At 44.8% G+C, this 27,943-nt stretch overlaps 5 protein-coding genes across 20 annotated transcripts in view; 4 read left to right on the top strand and 1 right to left on the bottom strand.

Moving 5' to 3' along the window:
- Positions 1 to 221: 221 nt before the first annotated feature.
- LOC120829576 (eukaryotic translation initiation factor 4E type 3) lies at positions 222 to 4,916 on the bottom strand. Its single transcript, XM_040193825.2, has 7 exons — positions 4,333 to 4,916; positions 3,370 to 3,442; positions 2,763 to 2,857; positions 2,620 to 2,680; positions 2,473 to 2,539; positions 2,215 to 2,370; positions 222 to 2,125 (listed from the first exon to the last, which is right to left on the bottom strand). The coding sequence occupies exons 1-7, from the start codon at positions 4,473 to 4,475 to the stop codon at positions 2,082 to 2,084; spliced, it is 639 nt and encodes a 212-aa protein (XP_040049759.1). The 5' UTR covers positions 4,476 to 4,916; the 3' UTR covers positions 222 to 2,081.
- On the top strand, positions 4,872 to 9,597 carry LOC120829575 (serine/threonine-protein phosphatase 4 regulatory subunit 2). Of its 4 annotated transcripts, none has more exons than XM_040193822.2 (9): positions 4,872 to 5,028; positions 5,749 to 5,830; positions 5,977 to 6,171; positions 6,621 to 6,714; positions 6,860 to 6,897; positions 7,070 to 7,144; positions 7,363 to 7,506; positions 7,700 to 7,980; positions 8,401 to 9,597. In XM_040193822.2, the coding sequence occupies exons 1-9, from the start codon at positions 4,995 to 4,997 to the stop codon at positions 8,718 to 8,720; spliced, it is 1,263 nt and encodes a 420-aa protein (XP_040049756.2). In that variant the 5' UTR covers positions 4,872 to 4,994; the 3' UTR covers positions 8,721 to 9,597. The 4 variants fall into 4 exon arrangements, with proteins under 4 accessions (XP_040049756.2, XP_040049758.2, XP_040049757.2 ...); XM_040193823.2 differs by having other exon boundaries at positions 4,893 to 5,028; positions 6,001 to 6,171; XM_040193824.2 differs by lacking the exon at positions 7,070 to 7,144.
- Positions 9,598 to 10,322: 725 nt separating this feature from the next.
- On the top strand, positions 10,323 to 12,477 carry guca1b (guanylate cyclase activator 1B). The gene is made up of 4 exons (XM_040193820.2): positions 10,323 to 11,167; positions 11,375 to 11,524; positions 11,644 to 11,758; positions 11,844 to 12,477. Exons 1-4 carry the CDS (start codon positions 10,964 to 10,966, stop codon positions 11,966 to 11,968), a joined length of 594 nt encoding a protein of 197 aa, XP_040049754.1. The 5' UTR covers positions 10,323 to 10,963; the 3' UTR covers positions 11,969 to 12,477.
- Positions 12,478 to 12,708: 231 nt separating this feature from the next.
- On the top strand, positions 12,709 to 14,375 carry oard1 (O-acyl-ADP-ribose deacylase 1). The gene is made up of 5 exons (XM_040193821.2): positions 12,709 to 13,006; positions 13,170 to 13,335; positions 13,728 to 13,786; positions 13,891 to 14,003; positions 14,115 to 14,375. The coding sequence occupies exons 1-5, from the start codon at positions 12,962 to 12,964 to the stop codon at positions 14,260 to 14,262; spliced, it is 531 nt and encodes a 176-aa protein (XP_040049755.2). The 5' UTR covers positions 12,709 to 12,961; the 3' UTR covers positions 14,263 to 14,375.
- The window catches only part of LOC120828943 (synaptotagmin-2), a 50,577-nt gene continuing 36,771 nt past the window's right edge, over positions 14,138 to 27,943 (top strand). For 4 of the 13 annotated variants that reach the window (XM_078087263.1, XM_078087211.1, XM_078087237.1 and 1 more), the window contains exons 1-2: positions 15,581 to 15,883; positions 15,985 to 16,048. The gene's annotated coding sequence lies outside the window, so the exon portion shown is untranslated. Of the gene's footprint in view, positions 14,293 to 14,436; positions 14,488 to 15,580; positions 15,884 to 15,984; positions 16,049 to 27,943 lie in introns of those variants that run through there. The other 9 variants (XM_078087238.1, XM_078087192.1, XM_078087221.1 and 6 more) reach the window with 7 other exon arrangements.

Here is a 27,943-nt window from a genome sequence, read left to right as displayed (position 1 = left end):
GTCAAATCCCCTGAGATGGTATTTTTCTAATTAACTTATATTTGATTCAATACTAAAGTCCCTGGAGGAAATGAAAAATTACCGGAGTGGCCCGAGGGCAAACACCTGACAATTGTTTAAAAAAAAACTGGTCAAAAATGTCCAATATAATATGCAGCTTTTGAGCCAGTACAATACTGATAATCTCATCACACAGTCAGTTAGTACTCCAAACAGTAAAATATAGTTTAGGCATCTTTATTTTTTTAAACACGTGTAAAACTAACAGAGAAATATGACTATAGACAATTCCAACATGCTGAATACGGGCAACATTCTAAACTGCTGGTAAACGCAAGGCACCGTCCAAGATCAACATTCAGTGACAAAGTCTGAGATCAGAAGTGACTGCTAAACAAGGGTACAGTACTCCCTTACCCTACAGTATTTGCTCATATTACATAACTACAGCAGAATAACGGGAAAATCTGTGGTCTGAAATCCTCCTGTTAATATTCTTTAGTGGTGAATCGAAGCAAAGACACCAGCATCATAAACACGTGAACATTGGATTAGATGGAGGAATTATAGCGGCATTCTTTCTGTGGGTTTTCGATGCAGACCCCTTAGCTAAATGTGACCTCAACTGCTCTGCTCTATGCAGCACATAATAGTCTGCCTGGTACACCCTGTCAAACACAAACAAAGGGGTAACATGCCTCTGATGTGAAGTGGTTCAACTAATTCTCCTAATGTGATCATGTTTTTTTTTTTTACTAACGCAAATATAGAATTTTACATTACCACAGAAAACATCTTAAAAGCTATAGACTTGAGGGACACACGTAAAGAAAACAAGTTAGTCAGAAATGGTTTACTATTGCTGCATTAACTTTTTCCCGTTATTTGACCCTGCTTCAATGGTTGCATCACAACCCCGATCCGTACACAAACAGCGCGAGAGGCCCCGAGCAATTCCACAAGGAAAGTGACATTTAAACCCACATCTTCTCCCCTGTTTCTGGAATCGCTCTCCGTGACAGATTCACATATGTGTTGGTTCCTTTTGTATGGGGACCGATTTCGTCCGAGAAAAGGGCAGGCTTCCATAATTCTATTTTAACACGGGTAAAAAAACAAAAAACATATCCCAAACAATTTGTCACTTACACATCTCAAACCACGACCAGAAAAATAAACAAAAACAGCTTTTCATTTCACCGGAAAAGGCGACACAAAACCAAAAGGGATTTGGTCTCAGTTATCAGTTTCTCTCACACACACACACACACACACACACACACACACACACACACACACACACACACACACACACACACACACACACACACACACACACACACACACACACACAAAAGTGCTTGATTTGGGGTAGATACTTGAACAAAATGACAACCACAACACTGCAAATTCTACCAAATAGAAATGATTGCATATATTTCTCAGCATTTACTCTTGTTGATTTGTGGACTGAGATCATTTTTTGTAACATATTCCTGTCACAATCCGCGCATATTCTGAAAAAAAAAAAGTGCAACTCTCATATATAATCATTCCAGCATACTAAAACATTATTTTAAGCGACACTATTTTGGCTGTAACACAACAGAGAAGACAGCTCACTAGAAAAGCCTTGTATTGTATTGTTAAGATAAAGGTCTGCTTTATGCAACTAACCTTCCTCTTAGATCCCAAAAGGAGATTTTAATCAAAAGACATAGCTCTGTCTGTGCTCAGGAAATGGCACCAAATGCCATAATACATCTAAAAAAGCTGGCATGTACATGATGATGTTGTTTTGGTTGAGGATTTGAAAAAACGTTGAAGTATAAAAAACATACAAACACTGACACAAACTAAAAGGTTTTCGCAGTAGACTAAAACTTTCAGTCATTATAATGAACTACACCAGTGCTCTGAAGATGGTAAACTCCATCAATTGAAAATGATAACGGGCCACATGTTGAGGTAACAAAGATAATTTTGTGAGTAACTATAAACTCAAAACGGCCCCAAATATTGTTGAACATGTTCAGCATCGATAAAACATGTACAAGAGCGTCCCGACGTTCAAAAATGTGCTAATGCCGTCGACCTCCCTCGAAGGCGTGATGCTCCTCGTGTGCTGAAATGAACCAAAAAAGACCAATGACTCCCATTGTGAAGCGTAATGGACAAACGTCATGTCGTTAATATTCCCTAGAAAATACTCACGTTTGTAAAACACAGCTTTGAACGGCGTTTGTGGAAGGAGCTCATTGATCCGCCCCAAAATGTTGGACTCGTTGGCACAAGAAGCGTTTCCGTTCCAGACCTGAAACACGTCTTCTCTCTCTCTCACACTGACGCTGACGCCGACGACTTCGTCGTCTGCAGGAGCGCACCCACACAATCAGATTAATGCAGTTTGGATTTTGCAGTATTCCGCAAAAGAAAACTACTTTTTCACATAACTCCATCGAGAAAATTTACCTGAGGCACAAAAGTCACTGAACTGCTCCCCAATGGTAGCCAATAGCAACTCCTTCCATACGGCAGACTGGTAATATGAAGGAAAACATTAAATAGTAAATAAGCAATGAGAAAATGGTAAATGAATGTATTGATTATGCCACTCACTGTGCATTCTTTGGGTACTTTCATCTTCCAAACACCCCCTTTGGCATTGCTGTCTTCTTCCCTGCAAACCAACATTCCACAAATTTTGAACATCTTCAAATACTATAAACGCGGGCATGCCTTTATCTTAAATGCAAACTTACCAGAGCGGTTTTCTCTCTCCTCTCATCAGATGATAGCTGCATCTCAGCGGCAGGTTAGAGACGCCGGGTATGTTGTTGTAAACTCTCCAAAAGTTCTACTCCAGGTCCATGGTGAGGAGAGAAAGTGGATTATTGGATTGGAACATCGTATCGGCACAGGGAGGGCAGACCGTTGGGCTTGTTAATATTCAACATGTTATGAGGTAGAAGGTCACTGCCAAAGGTCTTTTCCTCATTGCTCTTAACCACACACACACACACACACACACACACACACACACACACACACACACACACGAGTTCTCATCAAACAGTTGTGGCAATGGTTCAATAAAAAGTGTTTTTTTGAGCTTTTTAATGTCCTGTAATGAACACAATGACACGCAACAAATAACCTGCCATGCTAATTAGTTAGATCGTCTCTAATTCAGTTGTTACATCACATTACACAAAACAGCCTGTCATAGTAGAAGTAAGGAAAACTTGCTATTGACCTTTTCATCACATCCAGTACTCCTTCCTAAGCCCAAAACCCCCGAGTGCGGCACAATGTAAGACTGAGCCCAGTAGAGCGGTGCGCCAGTCTCAAGACTGTGAAGCGTCTCACCTGGACGGTGTCCACGGTGTAGATTTTCTTCAGGTTTGACTCGCACTCAGCGGCTGTTGCTCCTGGTAGAGATCTGACAAAAAAAAACAAAAAACAGGCACATTTAATTTAAGGACTTTAATTGACCTATTTATATCTGCTTGTAAAGATTTCAGGTCCTGGAACATGACGTGATCTTTCATTACGGAGACATTGAGTTTCAGCGAGCTGCCCTCTGAGCAGACAGGTTATGTTGGGCTTTAAGGAGGAGGGGGGGGGGGGGGTGATCAGATGACTAATAAGCCAGTAAACAACACTGACCCCATTTGTACACAGCACCCTCTGATTTGGATGATCGGGCTTCTGTAACTCAACATCACCTGTGTTCACATCAGCTGTGATTGCTTAACATGAATTTTGAAAAACAAAAACGCTGGATCGAAGCGTTTGAATTTTAAATTGGGAACTTTGTGTAAAGCCAGAAGCGAGCTAAAGGTGTCAATCCAACAGACAAATAAAAACTGCTTCACTGAACCATGGCAAGAGAAGTGACACAACAACGTTGGTAACAACACAAAGGCTGAACTAAAAAGGGACCTTTCCTTAAATTAGGTCGTTATTTTTGCCAATACATTGTTTTAAGATCCTTCCAGTGGAGGATGATGTGGGTCACAGAGAAAACAAGTTAACTGGAAAGCTGCATCGACACCATCACAAGTAGTGTTTGTTGTCATTTTAATATATTAAAGAGATTTATTAAGACGGTCTTTCCCTGTCATCGCAGTTACACACAGGCGTTGCTAGAAACATCCATAACGCTTTCTGATCTGCGGAGGCCAACACAAAGCAGGCCTGATGAATTCCTCACCTCCCTCCTTTGTTCTCAGGGAAACAGCCATCCGCAAAGGGTTCACCTTTTAACACTAAATATATATAATAATATTACAAATGGGAGGGATGAATACATCAAAAGAAGCGTCTTACCTATCTAGCCAGAAGGTCCAGGGTGAATGCAGAGGCAGAGTGTTGTTTTCCTTGTCGCTCGGAATGCTCATGTGGATGGTGTGCTCCAGCAGACTCGGGCCGGACGATGCGTTCACTTGTAATGCGGCTACTGGAACCGCCATCGTTAACCTCGCAAAAACCCCAATGATTGCGAATAAAAGAAGCGACCAGGTCTCTTGTGCAGATTTTTTTTTTGTTGTTGCCAGGGACGTTAGACTTATATATAGGTCCGTTGGGTAAAATTAACCTCGATCAGCTGCTGACTCATTGGTCGCTTCCACCCGGTTTGTGCCCGTCACAACAACAGCCAACGATGACGCCCGCCGACCGCCTGCGACTTGTAACGTTAGAGCCATCCAGAAGTTTCTGTCACTGAGGTCGGCACATGATTTAACCCGAAACACAACCAGTTGCGCTATAAATATAAGAAGAATTTCAATTATGGCTGCCCGTTCCGTCGACACAAGCGCATCGAAGTGCTTTGTTGATCTCTCAGGTTGAACTGGAACGCATCTTCCGCAAATGTCAACACGTCATTTCAGACATGCGCAGTCCGATGCTCCACTTCCACTAGCTTTGTCGGGTTGCTACATGCTATATGCTAACTAGCGAGCGTTTCCTGCCTGTGACAGGACACAGCTATGGACATCGACGCGTTATCGGAGGCGTTTCGAGGTAATATTTAAGTTACTTTAAGTAGAGATTCGCTCTTTGACATCGGCAATGATGCTCACATAAAATAAATCTCAAACGTTTGCTTAGTACGTTTCGTGTGTTGCTATAACTTAACGTTAGCTTACTAACAAAGATGAACCTGTTAAAACATTTGAAGGAGGCACATATGGACGATCTGGTCTGCATGGGCTCGATGCTTCGTTAATATTCTCTTAGAGAAAGAAGTTGTTTATATTTCAACCGTTTATTTCCGTTCTGACAGTTGGAGATTATGTAAACAGCTAACGCTAGCTGGATAGCATCACGGTAACATGTTCATTTAGGAACTTTTATAAGAACTTTCACAGTTCGTTAACTGAAATGTATGTTTTAAAACTTTACGTATGTTTTTGCTTTTCTATTCAGAACATTTCCATTTGATTCATTCAATTTTAGCAACATTTTGATCATAGTCGGCGCATGATAAATGTGCCAAAAGTAACGATAGACTGAAACGAAACAAGATTTCGAGATTGTCCACAATGATTTCCGGATTATTATCCTCTCGTGTTCAAGTGCTTCTGTGTTGATTCGACACAACTTTCAACTTCGCGTTAAGGTTCATGCAGGGACACACATTGTTTGATTGGTGGGCTGTTTGGATCCCCGTTATTACCAATGAACTCATCTTTTTGTGTGTGTGTGTGTGTGTGTGTGTGTGTTTTATTTGTGAATTCACAGATTTCGAGAAGACAGGCAAGAAAGAGACCTGTCCTGAACTGGAGCAGTTCTTGTGTCACATTGCAAAGACAGGCCAGCCCATGTGAGTAGCTCACACAAAACATCACGTTTAAACTTGTCCAAATGTTCTCACGCAGCACTCAAGACCTTTTTTTGAAATTCCTCTATTCTGGCTTTTTGTAAAAAGTGTTCCAAGACTTTTGAATCTCTTGTTTGTGTGACGTGCAGACTTGCATTTCCGATATCTTCCAGGATCTCGTGGTCACAGTTCAAAACATACTTTGCGTTTAAGTTGGAAAAAGTCATGGACGATTTCCACGCTTCTACACCAGAACAGAGAGCGCGTCATAATCCCAATGTGGACTATGTTCCCTTTGAAGAGATGAAGGCGAGGATCTTAAAAATAGTGGATGGCTACAATGGGTGAGTGAAGCTGATGATATGACACTTTACTTTTTATGCTTCCACACAGTGTTTTTTCTGTAACAGCCATGGTGGGACGGGCGTTAAATGTTTGGCATTTTGCACCTTTTCTCATCAACCCCAGAAATCTCTTCTGAATTTTCCGTGTTGCAAAATAAAACCGTACGTATGAGGTCACCTTAAGTTGCCTCAAACGACAAAGCTGACAACGGCTCCTTTCCTCGGACTGATCCAAATTTGAGATTTGAACACGTAATACTGTGCAAACCGTTTCCTTGAAATGAAGAAGCATATTGACAAAGAAATCATAAGTAATGATGTCCGTGACAAGCTGCGATGCGGGATGGTGCAACCTTTTCCCCTCATTCCGCTCCAGGGTTGCCAGGTTTGGCAGGTGTTGATGGCTCTGCGTGACTAATCCTAAATAAATCTCTTGATAACGTTTCCAGAATCCCATTCACCATCCAGCGTCTATGTGAACTCCTCACGGACCCCAAGCGCAACTATACAGGAATAGATAAGTTCCTCATGGGTTTAGAGAAGGTGAGCACGGCGCTGCTTGTTGACTGCATGACATCACTAAAATGTTTTCACCCGAGATAAACGATATTGATGAGCTCTGTATTAAAATACAATTTCCGTGATTTTAAATTGAATTGTAATATATATAATTTCTTCGTTATTGCAGAATGTAATGGTGGTCAGCTGTGTGGGCCCCACATCAGAGTAAGTACAACAGCTGTCGAGCTTTTGCTCCCACTTGCTCTGCTGGCTGCAGTATTTCTGTTCGGCTGCTTCTGATGCACATTGGCGGCTCCCTTGAATTCGCTCATTTAGACACACTTTCAAAGTTACAATTAACAGCCAGATGTTTTGTGCCTTTCTACTTCTTCCGAAGGAAAAATGGGGCATCCAGTGTAAACAGAATGAATGGAGTGATGTTCCCCGGTAACTCTTCCCTATATTCAGACAGGTGGGAGCCTTCCACAAATCTAAAATAGCCTCATACACCACCTAGTGGAACATTGAATTAGTGTCAAGTCAAATATCCAAAAATCCAACTAGGGTACCGCAAAGGCAGTCATCTCTTGCCTGTCCGTTGGTTTTTAGAAGTTGTGCGGATTCTCCATCTTGTAATGTGACTTGCATAAGAAATGCTTGTTTTTTCCCCCATTTTTTTATTTTTTGCAGCCGAAATGTAAACGGACCCGACACACCGAAACCGCTCAACCGACCGAAGTCGTCGCTGACGTCTTCCCTCTCCACAAACGGGCTCCCTGACTGTCCTGTCAGTAGAGAGCCAATCACAGAGGAGGTGGAGGAGCACCATAGCGGGTAATTGAAATACGTGTGGTGTGTGTGTATTATACTGTGTATTACACTTATTTTAAACGGAGGGGCAGTAATGACATGTATCATAAGCAGCATAATCTCTCCTTGTTTAAAATGAATATATGAGCTTCTGGTTCCTTTGATCTGAAAGTAAACCATTTACTGAACAGATTTGTCCCTTTTTCCATGTGTGCAGTCATTCCTCGTCAGCAGAGGGGGAAATCACACCGAACAGCGGGATTAAGAACAAACACCCGGCGGAGGAAGAGGAGGATTATGAGACTGGCGAGCACGAGGTGAAGAGGCTCAAGTTCGACGAAAAAGAAGAGGACGAAAGGGAAAACGAAGAGAATGAGTCGTCCTGCAGAAAAGCGCCAGAGAGCTCGCCAGAGACACCGCAGTCCTCCGAGGACTCTGGTGGTCAACGCTACACAAGTGGAGCCTCTTGTGACACACGTCCTGCTGCAGAGGATCACGGTAAGAGCGAACTCGTCCTCACTTAAGCCGCCGTGCGTGAGTGAGTGTTTGGACCACTCTCAGATAGAACACAACACGGTTGTTTTTGCAGTCAGGTAGCATTGTGGGTAATGTAGTCGCTCGCTGACCAGGGAGAAAGGCCCATGGAATAAGAAGAGACAAAGTCAGGTTTTGGCGTGTCAATTTTGACCGTCTTAGTGCAGTGCTTAATACATTATTATGATTTCCAGTGCATCCTCCTTTTGATTGATATATTGATATTTTTGACTGATGGAAGGATAAAGCAAACATTTAAAGTCTCATTGGGAATTTTCAATGGGCATTTCTCACCATTTTCAGACATTTCTTTGTATTGTATTAATAATGAAACTAGCGGTTATTTGCAGCGCTAATGTTAACGTTGTCCACTCGGGTCCCCAGAGCCTAGTTGCACACGGACAGAACCATCTGAAAGGGATGAGGACTTGTCTGAGACGGGGAACGTCCACAGTGTGGAGGAGGACAGCACCGTGGCTCCGGACGCACAGCGTGCTCCATCAGAGACGCGCACGAGCTTCGAGGGGAATGAGGAGAGCTCTCGCAGCATAGAGAGAGAAGGTCCACCCGGCGACAAGCAGGTCCCATCTTCTTCTAGTTCACGTGACTTGACGACAGAAGCCAACACTGACAGTTTGAACAGCGCAGAGATTGCGACAGAGCCTGGGGAACATGTCTGTCCTCAAGCCCGGTCGGCAAACTGACTGGCTTCTTCTTTTTCTTCTTTTTTTTACACTGTATGATACCATGTAATGGGTCTATCTGTAGCACTGTGAACCTCTGGACTTCAAGACCAGGAGCAAAGTGAACCTTGATTCCTCACAGAAGGATCTTTTGGTCCTCTTCGATTTTAACTCGAGGTCACACACCGCCTGGTCTAAACTGGAAGGAAATGATTTAAAGACTATGGAGATTCTTTTCACTTTTTTTTAACCTCCCCCACAGATTTTTATATGAACAGTATAATTTAACCTTTGTAACTGAACTATCCGATAACTTCATTATTCTTAAGTCATTTGGCATGAATTCTGTAAAAGATACATTCGACGTTTTGAGTTGTGTTGCGGCTTAAGCATTGTTGTTCTTTTTTTGGGATTGTGCGTCTCTCCTGTTTGATGAGGACTCATGCCATTAGGAATGTGAGACCCTTCTCTTTGCTTGTTCAATGACCAAGCTGAAAACGTATTTCTTACTAACATTATATTGCACTTGTTTGCGTTTAACCCTTGAAGGATGTGGAATATGTCACAGCTTTGCTTTATTTTGCTTTTATTAAGCCCAAGTTAACACACGTTAGTCCCCGTTTGTTAAGATAACATATTAGTTTGACTCATGGGAAGCCATTCCTGCATCGAAATATGTCAAAATAACACAAGGTACATTTACACTTTCTGTATGTCATACATTAGTTGTACAAATGTCCCTTTTTGATAGCTTGGATTTTTTTACAGTGAGCATCTGTAAATCTGTTTTTGTAGACTTGTAATACGTGTCCACTGCCTCCACAGACCTGGTGATAGCTGGACACGGAATGCTGGAACTCGTGTCGTTCATGGAAGGCAATAAATGCTAAAAATGTGATGTATTCTCAGTTAATATTAAGGAGATGTGCTTTTCCCTTTTAGAAATATGAGGGCTGAATGAGGTCGCACTCAAATATGGGCGGATTATCACACCAGATTCCACAACAGACATTATTATTCTCATCTAAAGCCAATTTCTGGACTACAAACTAATCCACTGCATTCCCATCATTATAAATGCTAAACCAACATGGTAAAAGTTAGAGCCTCTGAGCATCAACATGCCGCCATTATACCTGCCAGCATTTAGCTCGAGCACAGCCGAACGTAGCTGCTCGTCTACAGCAAGCGCGGGTTGGGTACTTAAAATGTCCCTCGTGCTAGAACAGTAGGTGCGGATCTCCTCATTGTGGCGCTAACCTCCAGTGATACCTCAGGTGGCCTTGACACTTTTAAGCTATGATTATGACTATCCCTGTTGTCAGCACACAAAGGTGTTGCGCCAGAACAAGCCGTTGCCTGTAAACACCGGCTACGATTACATTACCCGCGACTCTTATTCTGTTAAACACTCACTGCCCAGTCAGTACTCGATTAAGGCCAAAAAGCCTGCTGGATGTTTCCACCCGTATCCCAAATTTCCCCTCTCGATGCCTAAATTGTAATGTTCATCATTAGCGGCTTGAGCTACACCACATTTATCATCGGCTGCAGTCAGACTACAGCGGGGCGTGTAAACAGTAATCAGGGGAGCCGTAAATAACATGGTTTCTGAAGGTCACCGCCGTCGGGGATAAGGCAGCGCTTGGCCTGCGTGAATCATCAGACCACTCAGAAAGGACCCATTACTGAAAGGACCACATCAGCAGTGCCGTGGTTCGCTTCCATAACGCTTGGTACCTCGGAGGAGAAAGATTAATAAATAATTTAAAATAACAGCGGCGGATGAGAGACCCTGATTTATTTGTGCCACAACAGGTCATCACATGCACAAATGGATTCACATAATAATTATACCAAATGGGTACTTGAAACCTACGAGTGCGTGTTACTAAAGCTAACAGATGTCCTTCCTAGGAAAGGCAGGAGCAGTGCCACGAGGAAATCCTCTCCGGATCTACTGGTTAACTAATTGATTTAGACAAGTGTACATATCTAATCCCTTCATCATGTGATCCATAACAGGCTGCGGCTCATCCTGAGGCTCAGGTGGGATTTGCCACAATAGAGAACTCAATACAGTTCAGGTTATTTGGACATTCATGCCATTGTGACGAATTTGATCTTTGTCGATTTGGTGCAACGGTCGACTCTGCAATCGGCTCGATAAATAATATGTAACGCAGAGGGATGCTTGGAAGAGTCACCCAGGTCCAACGGATACATGTGATGTAAGCGAGAATCCCCTTTTCCCCATTTCCACTATGGGTCAGCGCCTGAGCGAGGAGAGCGACCCGGACAAGGAAATCGATGTGGCGGAGCTGCAGGAATGGTACAAAAAATTTGTTGTGGAGTGCCCGAGCGGAACTCTCTTCATGCACGAGTTCAAGGGGTTCTTTGGCGTTGCCGATAACAAGGAGGCCGCGGATTACATCGAAAACATGTTTCGAGCCTTTGACAAGAACGGGGTGAGTACCAACCCCAGTTGTGTGGTTCTATGAGCCTTGTCGCAAGTTACCAAAGTTGCGTTAATGCCACACGTTAAATGCCAAAGATTCTGATGGTCAATTACTTGCGGCCCTGCATGCATTTCCTAGTAGGAGCCCTATTTATATTCAATCGTTTTGGCTACACACGAATGTTGCTTCATAAATCCTCTCTCTCGGCGTACACAGGACAACACCATTGATTTCCTGGAGTACGTGGCAGCCTTGAACTTAGTCCTGAGGGGTAAACTGGAGCATAAGCTGAAATGGACATTCAAAATGTATGATAAGGACGGAAGCGGATGCATTGACAAAACAGAGCTTCTTGAAATCGTGGAGGTAATATTTGCCGCCACGCTTTCGAAAACCTTTCGAGGAACATTTCAAAATAAACCACTGCGCTGTAATGGAACGCAGTCAGCAGGATTGGTTGTAACCTACTTTTCTGTCACTCTCAGTCTATTTATCGGCTGAAGAAAGCCTGCCACGGAGACCTGGATGAAGAATGCCACCTGCTGACCCCGGACCAAGTGGTTGACCGTATATTTGAGCTGGTTGATGAAAATGGAGACGGTGAGTGTTTGTCGCTGCACGGGGGGATTCAAACGCAACACAAACAAAAAGCAACAAGAGAGCAATTGTCCCCCATCACTTTTAGGGGAGCTCTCGTTGGACGAGTTCATTGATGGAGCACGGAGGGACAAGTGGGTGATGAAGATGCTGCAGATGGACGTCAACCCCGGGGACTGGATGAACGAGCAGAGTCGCAGCTCGGACTTCTGATGAGTGGACTGTCGAAGTATCACGCATCATTCATGCGTGACCAATCCCGTGGATATTTTTCTACGTATTACAAGCTGTGGATAAAAGACGTCACAACAGTCCTCCTGGCATTGTTCTGAAAGCAGTCGTTTAGGAATTAGAACGTTTTTCGTGTTGCTTTGCTTGTAAAAGGGGCGACAATTAGTTTCCAATAATGTTTAAGGTCAGCACTTGTGCAAAAGTAGTTTGGACCATTTACTGAAAACTATGGTTTTGTTGGTCTGTTAATATTTATGTTTTTCTGGAATGCCGCAGAAGTGTTTTTTTTTTCACTTTGAATGATTAGAACTCATTTTTCATTTTCCGCATTCCCTCTTTGTTGCATTGACACTTGAATCTTCCGCAGTCATTTCTACATCAGCATTCCACCAACGTCTCATAACAATAGTAAAAAGCATTACGGGTATAGTGCAGATGTTATATGTAATTTAAAGCAACAATGTTTTTCAAATAAAGAAAATGCATCCAAATGATACTGTCAGGCACGTCTGTATGTATTACAGTAAGCATTACATTTGTTTTATTCATTGTTTATTTATTTGACTGAAACTAAGGTATTAGTGGGAACAATTTGTGCATTCAGGGAGAACCTCTTTGACAAATGTTCACTACAGTGTATTACTGTGAAATGTCTGCCCGGTGACTATACTTAAATTAAACCTGGATTCTTTCCATAAAGCCTCGGCCATGCACGAGGTCTCGCGTCCTCTCGCGAGATGATAAGACAGCTACCGGCGCTGCTTCGTGACGAGTCCACAGAGCTATGAAAGAGCCAACCAAAAGTACCTCCACTTGGCGTTAAAACGCCGCCACTGCAATTTACGGTTTGTGGGCCATCGGAGACACTTCACCGTCGCATGATAAGCTTGCTCACGGGTCGTCCAGCAGTGCTTTTAATGTGTGCTCAAGACAGCAAATCAACCAACCGCTCAAGTGCGCTCGTCACTGTTGCGAATGTCGTCTGAACTTGACAAACCAGTAAACACTGACGACGTCGAGGTAAAGGGGGGGATACTTTTTCTATTTCGGTTTAAGGTGCCCCCCTTAAGAAATGTATTTTTTTGTACATAGAACGTCGGCTGACGCCAGTGTTTTTATTTGTCGTTCCTTTCCGTGTTGTGCTTCACGATCACGTGGCGCGACGGCGCCCCCTCCCGGCCAGGCCCCAGAAGACAGCCGGAGACTGCGTTATGTCAGCGGGGACCTGTTCTCCTGCCCCGGGGACCAGGCTTTGGCCCACTGCATCAGCGAGGACTGCCGCATGGGGGCAGGCATAGCGGTGATGTTCAAGGAGAGGTTCAAAGGGGTAGAGGAGTTAAAGGAACAGAGTGAGTCGGCTCCCTTTTTACTATTAAATATTCATCAGGAGTGAAAGGGTCTTATTTTTGGTCTCATCGATTCCAGCACAGAAACGCATGCCTTTTTAAAAAAAAGTGAATTTTCTAATAAATAACCGAGCTGCATATTGTCACATATTTTATATATTCTGTATCAAAGTTTGATGATTTGCACTCTGCACCGTGCCATCATATGGAAATGTTTTTCATGTGCACATTTTTTATCCAAATATTATATATTCTAATATTGCTTAAGAAAAATTCGCACTGTTTTGTTTGTTTGTGCACAGCATTGATTTGATTTATATAAAAAAAACTATAATACCCGGGGTTTGTATTGTGTCTAATTTGACATGAATACTATTTTCTTTATCTCCAAACAGAAAAGCTGACAGGAAATTGCGCCGTGTTAAAACGAGACGGACGTTTTGCCTACTATCTGGTAACGATGTAGCAGTCAATCTGAATTGCTTCCTATACCATCTCTCTATGTAACGCGAATATTGCAGTAGATATTATTGATGCTTTCCTGTAATTACAACGCAGATAACAAAGAAAAAGGCCAGCCAAAAGCCCACCTATGACAGCTTGACACACAGCCTTGAGGATATGAAGTCCCACTGTCTGGCGAACGGAGTAACAAGAATATCAATGCCTCGGTGTGTGTCACGTCTACTTCATGAAACACAATTCAACAGAGAAATACCAATTAGCTCGATAAATGCGCCGCAGATGTGACCAGAGTTGTGTTGGCGCTCTCTTCCTGACAGTATTGGTTGTGGCCTGGATCGACTGCAGTGGAGTAGAGTGTCAGAGATACTGGAACAGGTCTTCAAAACCACAAACGTCTCCATCACCGTCTACAGCCTCCCCGAGAAAGCCGAGACCACAGCGATGAAGGAAAACAGGCGCAGATGATTGATGTGGGGGGGAGAAAAAAAGATCATTGTAATTACAAGTATACACTTTTCTGTGTCATCCACGGCAATCCTGTTCATTTAAATAAAAATACATGTTCTCGTTCACGTAAATATCAGCCAAACTCTCATGAACACTTTTCTCCTGATCATCTGTTATTCCGGAATCTCTGCTTTTCAGAAAGAACGAGGAAGCACGCTGATCTAAATATGTCCCTAACTTCAGGTGATGCTCTCATTTGTTCACCTGCCCCGCCTCGTCACGTGGTGTTTAGCCTAAAATGTCGGGCGTCTCTTTATTTGCTCATCCACCCCCCCCCCCCCCGGCAGGGATTGGGCAAACACACTATTTGCATTTCTCTCAGGGTATCCTATTACTTCTAGAGTGCTCATGTACTCATTGTAGCCTCTGTAGAGGGTTGAATATTGTGTGATCCATTATTGATCTGCATCGGGTATTGTACTCCGGTCCAGCTGGCTCTCATCGAAAAGGTACCAGATGCCAGTCAAAGAATGAGTGAAGGGAGGGAATCTGACACCACAAAGTCAATCCCACATCCACCCCCCAAGCTTTTCAAACACTGAAATGAGAAGCAGAGAGCTGATGATGCAGAAATCAGGATAATTGGAGTGAAGGGGGCTCTATTTAAGGATATGACGACCTGCACTTCAGGTGTGAGTAATTATCATAAACCTCGGTTGCAATGAGACTTGTCAGTAGTTTGCTGCCCCCCCCCCTCCCCGCTCTCCTTTAGGGCACCTTTGATAATTCAGAAGGAAAGGGCATTAAGTGCTGTAGCCTACACTGCGGCTGCCCATGCATCTACCCGTGGTCGGCTGGAAGACTGTACTTCAGCATCACTGCAACCAACCCCCCTCTCCTCCTCTTCCTCCTCCTCCTCCTCACCCTCCCCATCCCCCTTCTTTGCCTGGCAATTAGACTCCACACTGCAGCAGAGCGACCTCGCCGCGCTGCAGCGAGTGCCGGGGAAACCTCCCCCCATCCGACCGGCTGTCTCACCTCAGCGTGATGCGGCTGGGTGGACTATGTGTCCAAATCCGCCCCCGTCTCATCTAATAGCCCCTACCCCCTCCCATCATTGTTCCCATGCAGCTTCTGCTTGTCCCATTGCGGTACGCTGGTTCGCCGCCAACGCTCCCACTCCCCCTCCCCCCCCCCTTCTGTCCTCCATTGCTTATTTTTTTCTTTCTTCTTTTGCTCGATGCGTATGAAATTGCAGAGCTCAGCATCCTTCTCCACGGGCACTTGCAAAGGAGGGCGGGGAGGGGGGAGAAAATAATGAGAGATGAGCTGGGCGGGAGGGTTTCTGGTGCACCACACAACTGGCCCCCCTCCAATTAAAGGAGAGAGCTTATGTTATTGAAGAGCAGCTGAGCCAATCAGGAGGCAGTGCGGGCAAAGACAGCAGGAAAAAAGCAGAAGAGCGAGTGGGCAAGAGGAAGGGAAAAAAGAAAAACTGCGGTGTGTGAGTGTGTGTAGTTTTTTTTTTATGCTCCCCTGAGCAGATCTTTATCAATTTGTGTACTCCAGTCCTGGGGTGCATTTGAATGGGTGTCTGTGTGTGCATATGTGGCAGAGTTTACAGGAGGACAGGGTAAAGGTGTGTCCAGGGGGCTGCATTCGACTCCTGACTTATTCATTCTGAAACTGGAAATAAGAGAAAGTGAGAGAAGATTGATTATTTTTCTCTCTATCTCAAAGTGTGTCGGAGCCAGTGGAGAAGGGGGAGAGCTCGGTGACAAGAGGAGAGCGACCTGCACAGAAGGTAAGCGGTTATATTCTCCTACTATAAGCTTGCTTTTTCTTTTTTCTTTTTTTTTTTTTTTTACACTTCTGAAGTTTATTTTTTTCTAGCGTCTTTTGCCAGATTGCATTCTGGCTCATCTGCCGTCTTTGAGTCTTTCACACTGGGATAACGACGCGTGACTTGTTTTATTCATTTTGTACATTATAGAGACTTGAAAGGAAAGCAGAGGGGAGGCAGAGGAAGGGAGAGATAGAGGAAGAGAGGGGAAGGGAGGGGGGAGGTTAGTGCGGGACTCCCTGATGCTTCCAGGCAAGTTTCTGTGCACACGGTTCTCTAGTGCTGCAGTATCTCATTACACCCCAACGCAGAGCTGCCTCAGCATCCAGCCTCCGCCATCACTGCCACCATATGTACAACTTGGTTGTGTTCCCTCGATGGAATTAAAAGTAAAGTTTTCCCCCCTGGTTGATGAGCTCGCAGTACCAGAAGTCCATTTTGGTTCTGTCGTGCATGCCCGCGTTGTGTCCCATTGGGGTTAATCAGATAACAGATTGAACGAGCTCTGATGGCGTTGGAGCCGGGAGATGAGTTTTAGTTTGGTTGGTCCGATGTTCTGGGACATTTTACCACATAATAAGGGAAAAAAATGTTTACCCTCGCTGGAGTATTTATGCTCTGAACATATGGTTCTAAAATAAGCTGAAACTAATTCAAGTGTAGTTTGTTGTCATAATTATCATTATTAATTATTATTATTGTTATTACTACTAAAGCACATTTATATTTTTTCAAACTATGCATTATTATCTTTATACATCCCACCATCTTTTGTTTTCGGTGGTCTGACCTTCATCATTTCTGAATGAAGATATGTTACTGTCCAGCAGTGGGCAGTGTGTGTTTCCTCTGTACCAAACGTCTGTGTGCACTGGCCTGCTGCAGAATGGGAGGAAATAATGGATGGATGTATTTTGTGTGGGCACGCTGTAAAAGCGTCGCGTTAGGTAGGACGAGGAGCACAGTATGTACCCTCGTTTTCATATCACAAAGCAGCAAGGTTAATACCTTTCACCCTCCCACAGTACACATGAGTACAAGATAATCATGGAGCCGACCGCCTCACTGATCCTTGCTACTGGATTTAAATCATGTTTAAATTATTCAACACTGAAATTATCTGGGGGGGAATAAGGAGGAGGCCCGGAAACGAAGTGTAAGTCGTTTCAGCACCATGGACAGAGCTTCTCTCCAATTGTGTGATGCGAACCAGTCTTTCATAAAGAGGGTCCAAGGAGAGTCTAAGGTGAAGCTTATTCCACTAAAAAATGTCTCTTTAGACGACCTGACAGACGGCGATGCTCGTTTTTGAAGTCTTATTTTGCTCTGACAGGAACGGCTGTTGGCTGTGCACATCTGTCCTTTTCGGTCGAAAACACTTTCCATTATTCATGCAGCGCTCCTCGTCTAGAGCACCGTCCACCCTAAAGAGAACTCTTTTTTTTGGAAAGGTGCTGAGGACTCAGTTCATGGCTGTTTCCTTAGCAAAAAGAGAAGAAAAAAACAACGTGTCCTCCCTGTGCTTGTCTACCTGTATTATCACTATTTGCTCAAGGTGGGAGTGTCACTGCTGTGGTTTTGTTCTAACTTCCCTTTTTCAATGCAAAGCTCCAAGAGGCATATCCAACTAGGGCATGAAATTGACTGCAGCATCAAAATCATTGAGGTTTGACACCTCATTACATGGGTCCATTCGTGTGGTAATATAAAATCAAGAGGATGATGTTATTGAAAGGGCAGGAATCGTACATTTGGTCTGCCGACGGTGCCCTTTGAGTCATTACGTTTCCAAGAAAATCAATTTGAAAATAATTGAGGAGGCGCTAACAGGTAGTGGTGTCATGCTAAGTCATTGAAAAGATAAATGTAAAACATGTGTTGGCTGCAGCCGCTGTAGCTTTGACACCCGCTGTCACACAAAGCTTTGTTTCATATCACGGTTGAAAGCGAGCAGGAAAGTGTCTCTGCAGGATGCAGCCGGCACACTGAGACACACATTCGGATAGCAATGATTAGGAACCTGTGCTCTTTAATGGCAAACGGAAACAAGACCCCTCACGGTTTCCAAGAATTACCCAGCATCCCTCTTCGTGTCAGAGACGGAGGAGATTAAACCAATCCAAATTAGAGAAGATGACTAGTTTACCCAAACTTAAATCTAATTCAGTATTTTCTAGCAGGCTTTTCAGCATCCCAAAATAAACAGCTCTGGTCCTGTGCAAGAATTTGCCTTCGATGAATGCTGGATAGTGAGGAACCTCAGTTTTGCTCTTTGAGAACAGAAATAAGAGATCTGTTCTCATGTATTCATACCAACGACGTACGGTAACTCTTTTGAAGATTCGCTGACTTTCTTGGTAACGAAGGCAGCAGCTGCTGGGCTTGTCATTGCTCATTCTGTGTGTGTGTGTGTGTGTGAGAGTTTGGTGTGCCCCGGTAACCGATGGTGTGGGCAACATAGCGGAGCACCAACGGCTGTCACTGTGACATCCTGCAGTTGGCAAAAATCCCTCAAACTCTGCAGATCAGGATGAGAAGAGGTGCCGTGAAATAGTGTTACATCTGTGTTGTTTAGATTGTGCAGATGAAACACAGTGAAAGCACTCAATGGCTTTACTAGAATCCCTCTGTGATAAATACAGTGTCTAAGTGTCAGTGGAAAAACAGTGTGTGTGTGTCTTCTGCATCGCCAGGAAAAGGTTACAAGATGTATTATTAGTTACTAAGTGTGCAAGTCAGCGACAGAGGGCCGGGTACTTTCCATGAAGAACATGAGAGACGCCGTTGGACACTTGGATCACAGGCGGCTTCAACGCCGAGGGGGGGAAAAAAATGGCCTTGAAGCGTTCGAAAGCAAAGAGAGGACAGCGGAGATGTGGATGTAAGACGTGCAACCCGAGCGATGGGCGATGGATCGAGCGAGAGATTGAGAGATTGTCAGAGGCAGAGCAGGAGCGGCAGAGAGTGGGTGTGCATCGCAGAGCTACGTGCACTGCAGTACATTGCGGTGCCCAGCCCCCGCCGTGTTCTCTGCTCACCATCCGGGTCCATGCACCGAAAAGACCCCCGCAGCAGCCGAGCTGCACGATCAGCGGCAGCCTCCCAGAGAGCCCCGTTGTGCACCCGGCACCCGGGGAAGAAGCACGGGGATGTTTTATTTTATTTTTTGGGGGGGTTATTTATGGAAGCACGATGCTCGAAACAGCCGACCCGCGGCTGCCGGCACTCATGCTCCTGCAGACAGAGGGAGTAGTCGATTCACGCTCCCCCTGGATTATGTAAGCGTATAACACATTCGCTTCACCCCACACTAGCTGAATGATCCCGTTTTCCCCGGCCATGTTTTCCTCAGCAGGAACATCTGCCTCGCAGTTTGCTTTTGTTCCAGAGGTAGCATCTTTGCAAACATGGAGAGTCACTTTATTGAGCTTATTGTAAAGGGCAACAATAGGGGGGAAACAAACAGAGCACACCCTTTGAAAGCCTGTGGTTGGACATCACGTTGATGATGCTGGAGTAGCAAATAGTGATGCCTATGAACTGAATAAAATACCCCCCCCCCCCCCACCACCACACATTAATTCAGCTTAAAGCCAGGCAGTGTGCACGGGATCCACGGATGACTCACGCGGGGCAGCCTCACACTTAAATGAGATTACTTACGCGGCCTTTTGGTGGAGCGAGCTACACCCACACACGAGCACACGCGCGTAGAAGCGGATGACTCCTAATCACGTGAAAGCTCGACAGAGAAACTTGTTTCTGCTTTCCATAAACAGTTGCTACGTTCCCGTCCCGCTCGCCTGCCCGAGGGGTCGGACGGCTGAAACGCTAGAGCTGCCCCCCCCCTCCCATCCTCTACTCAGCAATTCACGTTGTGTAGCGTGGAGACTCTCTATCTCGCTCTCTCTGCTTCCTGTGACAAGGTCTGATTGTGTCACTCACAGTGTTCCTGAGTAGTTGAGTCAATTACACCTCGGCAGACAGGTGTTTGAGCTGTGAAGTGTGTTTGCTGCGGCACATCACAGCGTGTTTGCTTCTGATTTTCACAGAAATCAGCACCGGGGCTCTGAAAGAGATAAAGCTGCAATGTGCGTAACTGTATTAGATGTATTTATTAACACCAAATGCTCCCGATGCCCCAAACGGCCGCTTCCTATTGGTGGCCGGTGGGAAAGCTGTGGTTTGAAGAATCTTATTTCTACCTGTGTTTTACACATGTAGGTGTTTTTACTTCCCTCGGCGAAGAGGTGTTAGATCCTCTAACCTTGCGAAATCCATTGAAGAATGGAAGAAAATAATTGCTACAGTCATGTCTTTTCGTCCTTGAGAGAGCGCAGTGTTCTCGAGGTGAGTTAAACGCTGTCTGACTATTCGTGAAGGGAAAGCAGAGATCAACACTGTGGTGTGTGTGTGTGTGTGTGTGTGTGTGTGTGTGTGTGTGTGTGTGTGTGTGTGTGTGTGTGTGTGTGTGTGTGTGTGTGTGTGTGTGTGTGTGTGTGTGTGTGACAGCGACAGAGAGAGTGGGAGAAGGCAGCGGAGTGTTGTAGTGTGGGTGAGCTGCAGTGGGTGAGATCCGGAGTGCTGCATTGAGCTGCATAATTAATGTGAAGGGGGTGGAGCTAAAGGCGCCGTGGAGAACAGGCCTCTGCTACACTACCACAAGCAGAGCTGCCTCTTTTTATTGGGGGGTGGGTGGAGGGGGGGGGGGGGTTGAATCCTTCTTGATTACAGAGCAGTATACCAGTGGCATGTCGACGCAGGACTAAGGAGGCTCTTTCTGTTGTTTGGTCCAGATCTGAGTCCCCGTCCCATCTGCTCCCCTCGGCCCTGAAAGCCAATCAGCCTCCACTGAGCCGCGTTCCACGGCCAAATGCCTCAGCGCTGGCGGCACGGCTCTGTTAATCATCCAATTTGTAGCAAAACAGCTTCCTATATGACACATCTGGTGTAAGTCAGCTCGTCGGCCCGAGCTGGACCACGAGGTAGGAGGGGGAGTGGCTTTGTCCTGCAGGACATTTAGTCATCTTTCCCATAGATTCCAGGTTGTTGTTCGCCTGTTATCTACATGGTGAGGTTGTGCTCGCTGCTTAAAGGGCAGCTTTTTAGCCTTCGTATTCGTAGACGATGACCATTATTCTGCTCCTGTTTCTTTGGATACATCTGCCTGTTCAGCCGTTCAATCAACTCACGCATTAAAGCAATGTGCATATATATTTTCAGGAATGCACATGCGTGCACACGTGTGTCACAAAGGTGCAGACAGGATGTCTGTTATTGAAGTCATGTGTTAGATGCATCGAGGCTTCAGCGTGTGTGAGCTTGTTGGTCTTTGGTGCCGTCAGAGCTCTGGAACCTGTTTAGCCCCCCCCCCACCCCCCCGTCTCCAGGGGGATACTGGCTTGCTGGTGATCACATCTATATCCTGCCGCAGCGCTTGCACCCCTGTCACCTAACCTCATCATCACCGTAGCTGCTCTGAGTCCTCGACGTCTATTCTGTTGCAACGCGCCCTGCCTTCACGTCCTCGCTGCTATACGGTCAAGCTCTGCCCAAGTGTTTTTCATCGTCATCCATACGCGTGTTCTGTGGAGTATATTTTCGATTTCCTTTTTGTATTTAGCTCTGAAACGGTGCCTCTCTTTGATTAGAAGCGTCTGCCAAAAAGCCACCGCGGGGATCTGTCCTCGTCAGAAGGGCTGAGGGGACCGCGCAGAGGCATTTGAAATGCACCCTGTGTCGGCTCCGAGCTTCTCTATACACGCCGAGGAGGAAGCTGGTAATGATGGCAGTTTCATCCCGGTCCCCCGAGAGCAACAAAATCCCACTTAAATTACGACCTCAACATTATCAGTGCAAGTGGAGGCGAATGCGATTGAACTTGGAAGATAAGGTGCATCCTGTAACACGCCTTCAGGGTTCCAGTGGGTTTAAAACGTGTGGGTTCAAAGGTTCTGAGTGTTTTGTTCCTATTTTTCATCCAAGTCCATCCCAAAAGGCAACTGCCAATCTGAGGTTTTCTTTCTACACAGAGAAACATCACAAAGCTTCTGGAAATATATATTTTTTTCCTGTCCCCTGAAATCTCAGAGATGAGGAGACTTTTTCTCTCTCTCTGTCTCTCTCTCTCTCTGCAGTCCCTGGGGGATTTTTGCAGTGGGAGGGCTGAGTTGCCATTTTTTTTTAGCTTTGTGAGAAATCGCCCATCTGAAATTCAGAAGGCTCAGAGCGCTGCCAACATCAACAGAAAGAGAAATATAACCATAACTCTGGCAGATGCGTGCATTGAAATCGTTCGCGTGTCATACTGGGACATTTCTTGAAATTAGGTTTAACTGCAGGCGATGGTGATGGGGAATCTTATAATTGTGTTGCATCGTGTAACCTGCAAGCTTTTTACAAATCAGAGGAGCACACAAATGTATGTTTTTCATTAGAGGAACACCGTGGAATGCAACATTACCCAAAGAGATACGCAAGGAGAAGAGAAAGAGGAGGGAGCGTAATACTTTTGCTGTGTGAGTAGGTGCTCAGCATGAAGGCTGCCTCTTTTCTCTTTGAGTCTTTTGAGGCCAGCGTGCAGGCGAAGGACACGGCATACGGAATGAAAAATCCCTGTGAGCTCTTCTGACAGTCGTGTCACTTGTGGCGAGATTGAGAAATGAAAAGGAAAACAAGTTCAAAATAAGGACACGCATTAGTCATGAAACCCATTTCACCAGCAGCCATTGTTTGGAGCTTTGACATATGACTTACGGTTCCTTTTCATTAAAATATTTATCTTTTAATAAGTAATAGAAAAATCATCAGCACTCAAAAATGACGATTGTTGTAATTAGAAGTTTTGATTCCAGTGCACTTTATTTGTGTGACTTGAATGAAGGACTCCAGCTGCGTGAGTGGCAGGTCACTTAATGTGCTTTGTAAAGCTGGAGGTGCACGGCGTGTTAAGCCGTCCTCCCTCACTCATTCTGCACTCAGGTCATTGTGCGGCTGCCACACCGACAATAAAAGATTCCATTTGTGCTCAGCAAACCTGCCCCGAGTCAGGCTGCAATGAAAAGAAGCGTCATTAACGAGAAGAAATGAACGTTGACTAATTAACGTCCCTTTTGATTTTAAACCTAAATTCATTCATTTTTGTGTTCCGGCAGCGTATTCCAGCCAACTTGAACAAATCTTGCAGATTCGATCTCTCGCAGAGAGATTATTGACTTGACAGCAAATTGGTTTGTCTCTCCAAGAGCATGATGGAGGGTTGCAAAATCTATTTCCTCCATGATAAGGCTGGTAATAGTTGGGACTAGCAAGATGGACACGATATTCAACGCGCTATATTGATCAAAAGTAATGGCTCCCATCTTTTCTTTTTGCCCAGTTTTATAAGTCCACTCACAGCATTGTTATCTTAAAAGCTGCTGATAAATACATTTTTATGCAATCTTCCCCTCACATCTGGAGAGTCCTCTTGAATCATTTCACAAAGCCTCCAAAGCCAATACAGAGCTCCACTGTGGTTCTTTTGGTTGAATGAAAATGCTTTGTGAATTTTTACATGTCTGTGTTAATCGCCAAGGGCTTGCATGAGTGTGGTTGTACAACATCTGACAGCTCAGGAGGGAAAAAAGGTAAACAAAAGGGAAGGGGGTGGGTGGGTGGGTGGGCATCAAAATGCCGCTGCAGTGGTCTTGTATCCTCCTTAACGCTTGAGGGGTCTTTGCATTCATTTCAAGTCCAACTTATTCTCACGTGCTCTTGGCAAAGACATATTTTCACATGTTCATGCTTTGCTCTTTCAATTTGTGAGATATACTCATTCAGATTTTGTAGTGCTGTCTCTCAAAACCTTGTCGGCGTAGCCAATTAGCGCGCGCTTGGATTTGTTTTTCTCAAACAGAATGCTCGCACATATATATTTGCTGCTTCCACAGATTTCTCTGCTTCGGCTTCAGCCCTTCTCTGTGCCCTTGAAAGCAGAATGCTATGGATCTAATTAGTGAACTGATGATGTCAGTATGTTAGTATTCAGTACGGTGAAACAGATCACGCTGGGAAGGGAACTCCAAGACGAAATTAAAAATATAATAATAATTATTATTATTCCAATTCCAATGGGTCCTTGCATGACCAACGTTGTCGGCTGCTCGGGCCTTGATTATACATCAACGTCAAAGAAGACACAGCAGCAGGCCGCTGTAATAAGACCAAGCGGTTCCAAGCGAGCGTCGTAAGCTAATGACTCGTCATCAGTGATGCTCTGAGAAGTAAAGTTAACCGCAGCCGCAATGAGGCAGGAAGCATTTATTGGTCAACTATATTAAATTTATTCCTTGGTGATTTTATGGTGGTTTATTGACTTTTCCGACAAAAAAATTCATTTAAATTCAGTTACCGATCTTCCAAACAGGAAACACGTCACTCAGATATCTTTTGCTCATCATCGTTTTCCAGAGTGAGATTCTCCTCTTGAGTCGACCACTTACAAGCATTCCCTCACACTCGACCCTTCAGCCGGCCAGGCGCTGGTGACATGTTGAACTAAATAGCTTCAGCCAACAGCCAGAGACCTCTGCGGTTTTTAAACTGAAGGACGAGGAGCACATTAGTCTGGATTTGTTTTAAACGGAGCCCTGGAAGCGATGGCGTTCCCTGTGCATCGCCTGCTCTTATGTAAACCCGACTGCTGCAGGGAGCCTCTCCATGCAGTGCAGGGTGCCGTTTATCTGGGCCACGGCTGGTCTGCGCCCCCCTCACGGAAATGCGTCAAAGAGGCCGTGACAGTGAGGTTGATAGTTGGTTTTTCAGACGGTGTTATGAACACAGTGGGCACAAGACTCATGAGCTCGGGAAAATCCACAGTGGCGAAGCGGGGCAGAACACTCGCCCACCAGCGCGGAGACATGGGCACGGCCCCGGCTCGGTCATGCATCCTCAACACAACCAGGCTACGTCAGACTGGGGTGATGTCCTAGACCGGCTGCAAAGGGCTGGCTGGCTGGCCGGCGTGCCCGTGTGGAGCGAATCTGGGGGATATCATTGACCTTTGAGTGTGCTTCGCCATGTGTCATGCAGGGAGCACGCTGCTGTCACCACTCGTCCCCGGGGACGCGGTGGAGTCGGCATTGACAAGCACCACAAAGCGGAGGCGATTCATCTGAATTTTAACATCGGGTTGTTTTTCATTTACTGATAGATAGAAGGGACGGAGGAAAGTGGTCATTAGCAGTTGATGGTGACAGTTATTGCCGATGGAGGTATTCAGAACCTTTGCTTGAGTAAAACTACCACTTCCACAATACCAAATCCCTTTATGCAAAGTCCTTCCTAGAGGAGGAATATACTGCTACTATAATATACGACATTCACAGCGTCCATAGAGCAGCAAACATCTACCTACCTGAGCAGAGAATGGATTGGCTCTCCCTCTGTGTGTGTTGTTACCTGAGCTCCTTCTTGCGTTGCTGACGTAGTCGGAGTGGCTGCGAGTGTTTTTAGTGCGTGTTAGTTGCGGGGGGGTTTAGGTGGAGGTGGGGGGGGGGGGGGTTGTTCACCGCCGGCTGTCTCACAACCGCCACTCTGCACGGCTCTCGTATGAGGGTTGCAGCTGGGAGGGACATCAGTTGCTTCCATCTCCTGGTCCCCCCCCCCCCCCCTCCCCCGTTAACCAGCTCTGACAGTGCGTCTGCCCGTTGGCTCCAGCTGACATAGTCGGCTTAGGAATCGCTTAAAGATCGAAAAAGCTCCCTATTTTGTGTTTTGTGCATTTGAATTCCTGATGCGTAGTATCCCCCCCCCCCCTCAAAAAAGAATTAATTAGTAATATAAATCGTTTATTTCAACTTACCCTTATTATGCCGGGAAGGACGGGCCAGCATTTAATGTTCTCTTTACTGCGAGTGACAAATTCTATATTACGTTTTTGATTGATTGATTGATTAGAACTGATGCATCATGCCTGCGGCTTGCGTTGTCTGTTGTTTAGTCATAGTGGTTGTAATCGTCACCGATGTATTGTATTCTGTGTCAATTTGCAATCTGTAAACTTTAAGCCGTCTAGTGCAAAATATTGACTTATGAAGTAAAATCCCTCGCTGGTAGTTTTATTTCTCTACATATTCATATTGGTGTGTCTCTTGATGGAAATAAGACTGATAGCACTTTATTAAAAGTCTTAATGACACGTTTTTCATTTACGAGAGTTCCTCACTGAAGTGTCACTTAAATAGATAATCTAGAATGGTATATTAATCAATTTCAATTCAAATGCCCACACTTCATTCTCATCATCAGTTTTTAATCAGCGACTTGTCAGTCCTTTATAAAAAACAAGTGAAAAGAAACTTAAACAGTGGATGTGACTGCAGCGTAACTTATTTTCTCTTTTGCACTTTCCAGACAAAACTATTATTTGTACAGGAACATTTTAGGTTGAAAAACAAGGAACTGATGAAATTGGACTTCTTCTCTGCGAAAAGAGGAACGACCTGTCAGCTCGGCTCAGGTGACGAGCTCGTCGTCCAACGGCACGTTCACTCATAGTGATTTACACGTACATTTCTCATCTGGTTCCCTGCATGCGGCGGAAAGGTTTAAGAATGTCTTTACAAACGATCCTTTCATTTATGCAGCATCGACATTTTCACATTATAAAATGAAGAAATGAGTCTAAATTTGAAAAGTTAAGCCTCAATAGAAGTCAAACCAACGGGGCATTATGTGCCGCTGCCCATTCTTAAGCTGCCACTCCTTTTTTTCCTTTTCAACCATATTGGAGCGTTTAGTGGATGCAAAATGGAGCCTCTGATTTATGCAGCGTGTGCAAAAGGAAGCAAGTTCAACATCACTTCTTATTTAATTGTTTTTAAACAGTTGCTGACGTTCCTTATAGACTCACATAGGCAGCACCACCAACACGTCAGGCAGTTATAAAACACACACGGATTATTTCCCATCCAACGGTTTGAAGCTTAAATCCTGTACAGGTGTGTCAGCATTTATTTAATACCTATATTGGATCACATTAAACGCTGCCAGCGACGGCGGTTCTGGTCCACATGATAAGATCAGTGCAGCTCATAATCACTTGATGCTGTTTTGAGAGTTGAACACGTTTGGTACGTTTAACATTCCAGAGCAGGCGAAGGGCGTCGCAGACAGACATCAGGAAATTTAAACAGCCAATAATTAGATAATTAGACATTAGTAATTCTTTGACTGACAAGACAAAATATTGAGTTGGACGTGCAGAATAACTGAACGTCAGCAACATAATTAGAACCCACAGTGACTTTTTTTCTCACATATTTGCAGTTTGAATGCTGCTGTGACTTCTAACAGCCAATGAGGACTTGAATGAAGGTACAAATGACGCTATTGATTTTTGTTTTTTGACAGACAGCAAATGCTAACTTTACAAAATGTACCGGGAAGACGTTCATTCGCCAAAACTGTCACAAAATCAGGAACCCGGAGAAACCAACGTCCAGTGTCAGTTTGTGCGTCACTTCTCATGTTACGAAGTGGTTTTCCAGATAACTGAACTGATGTCACTGAATATTGAGGAGAATTCTGTTGTTTACTTGTCCTGAAATAGCCCCGTGCTCAGTAAGTCTACGCTGTGGCTCGCTCAGCGATTAGTCAGATTTCGGCGAGCCCGCCATGAGCCCTACGCGCCCGCCGGCGTTGCATGATTGAAGTCTCAATGTGGGACATTTTGTCTCTGGGGGAGGTTACGCTTTGGAACACCAACGAGGGTGTTGGACCCTCCTCGTCCTCTGCATCCCATCACCTGGACGCTCAATATTTAATGAGACACTTTTTTTTTTACACTCTTTTCATCCTTTGGCCCAAGTGAAT

Source organism: Gasterosteus aculeatus, chromosome 2 (genome assembly GCF_964276395.1).
Source record: "Gasterosteus aculeatus chromosome 2, fGasAcu3.hap1.1, whole genome shotgun sequence".
In the NCBI taxonomy this organism is placed as follows: domain Eukaryota; kingdom Metazoa; phylum Chordata; class Actinopteri; order Perciformes; family Gasterosteidae; genus Gasterosteus; species Gasterosteus aculeatus.
Note: the sequence above shows the minus strand (reverse complement) of the source record. Positions and strands in the feature narration are given on the sequence as shown.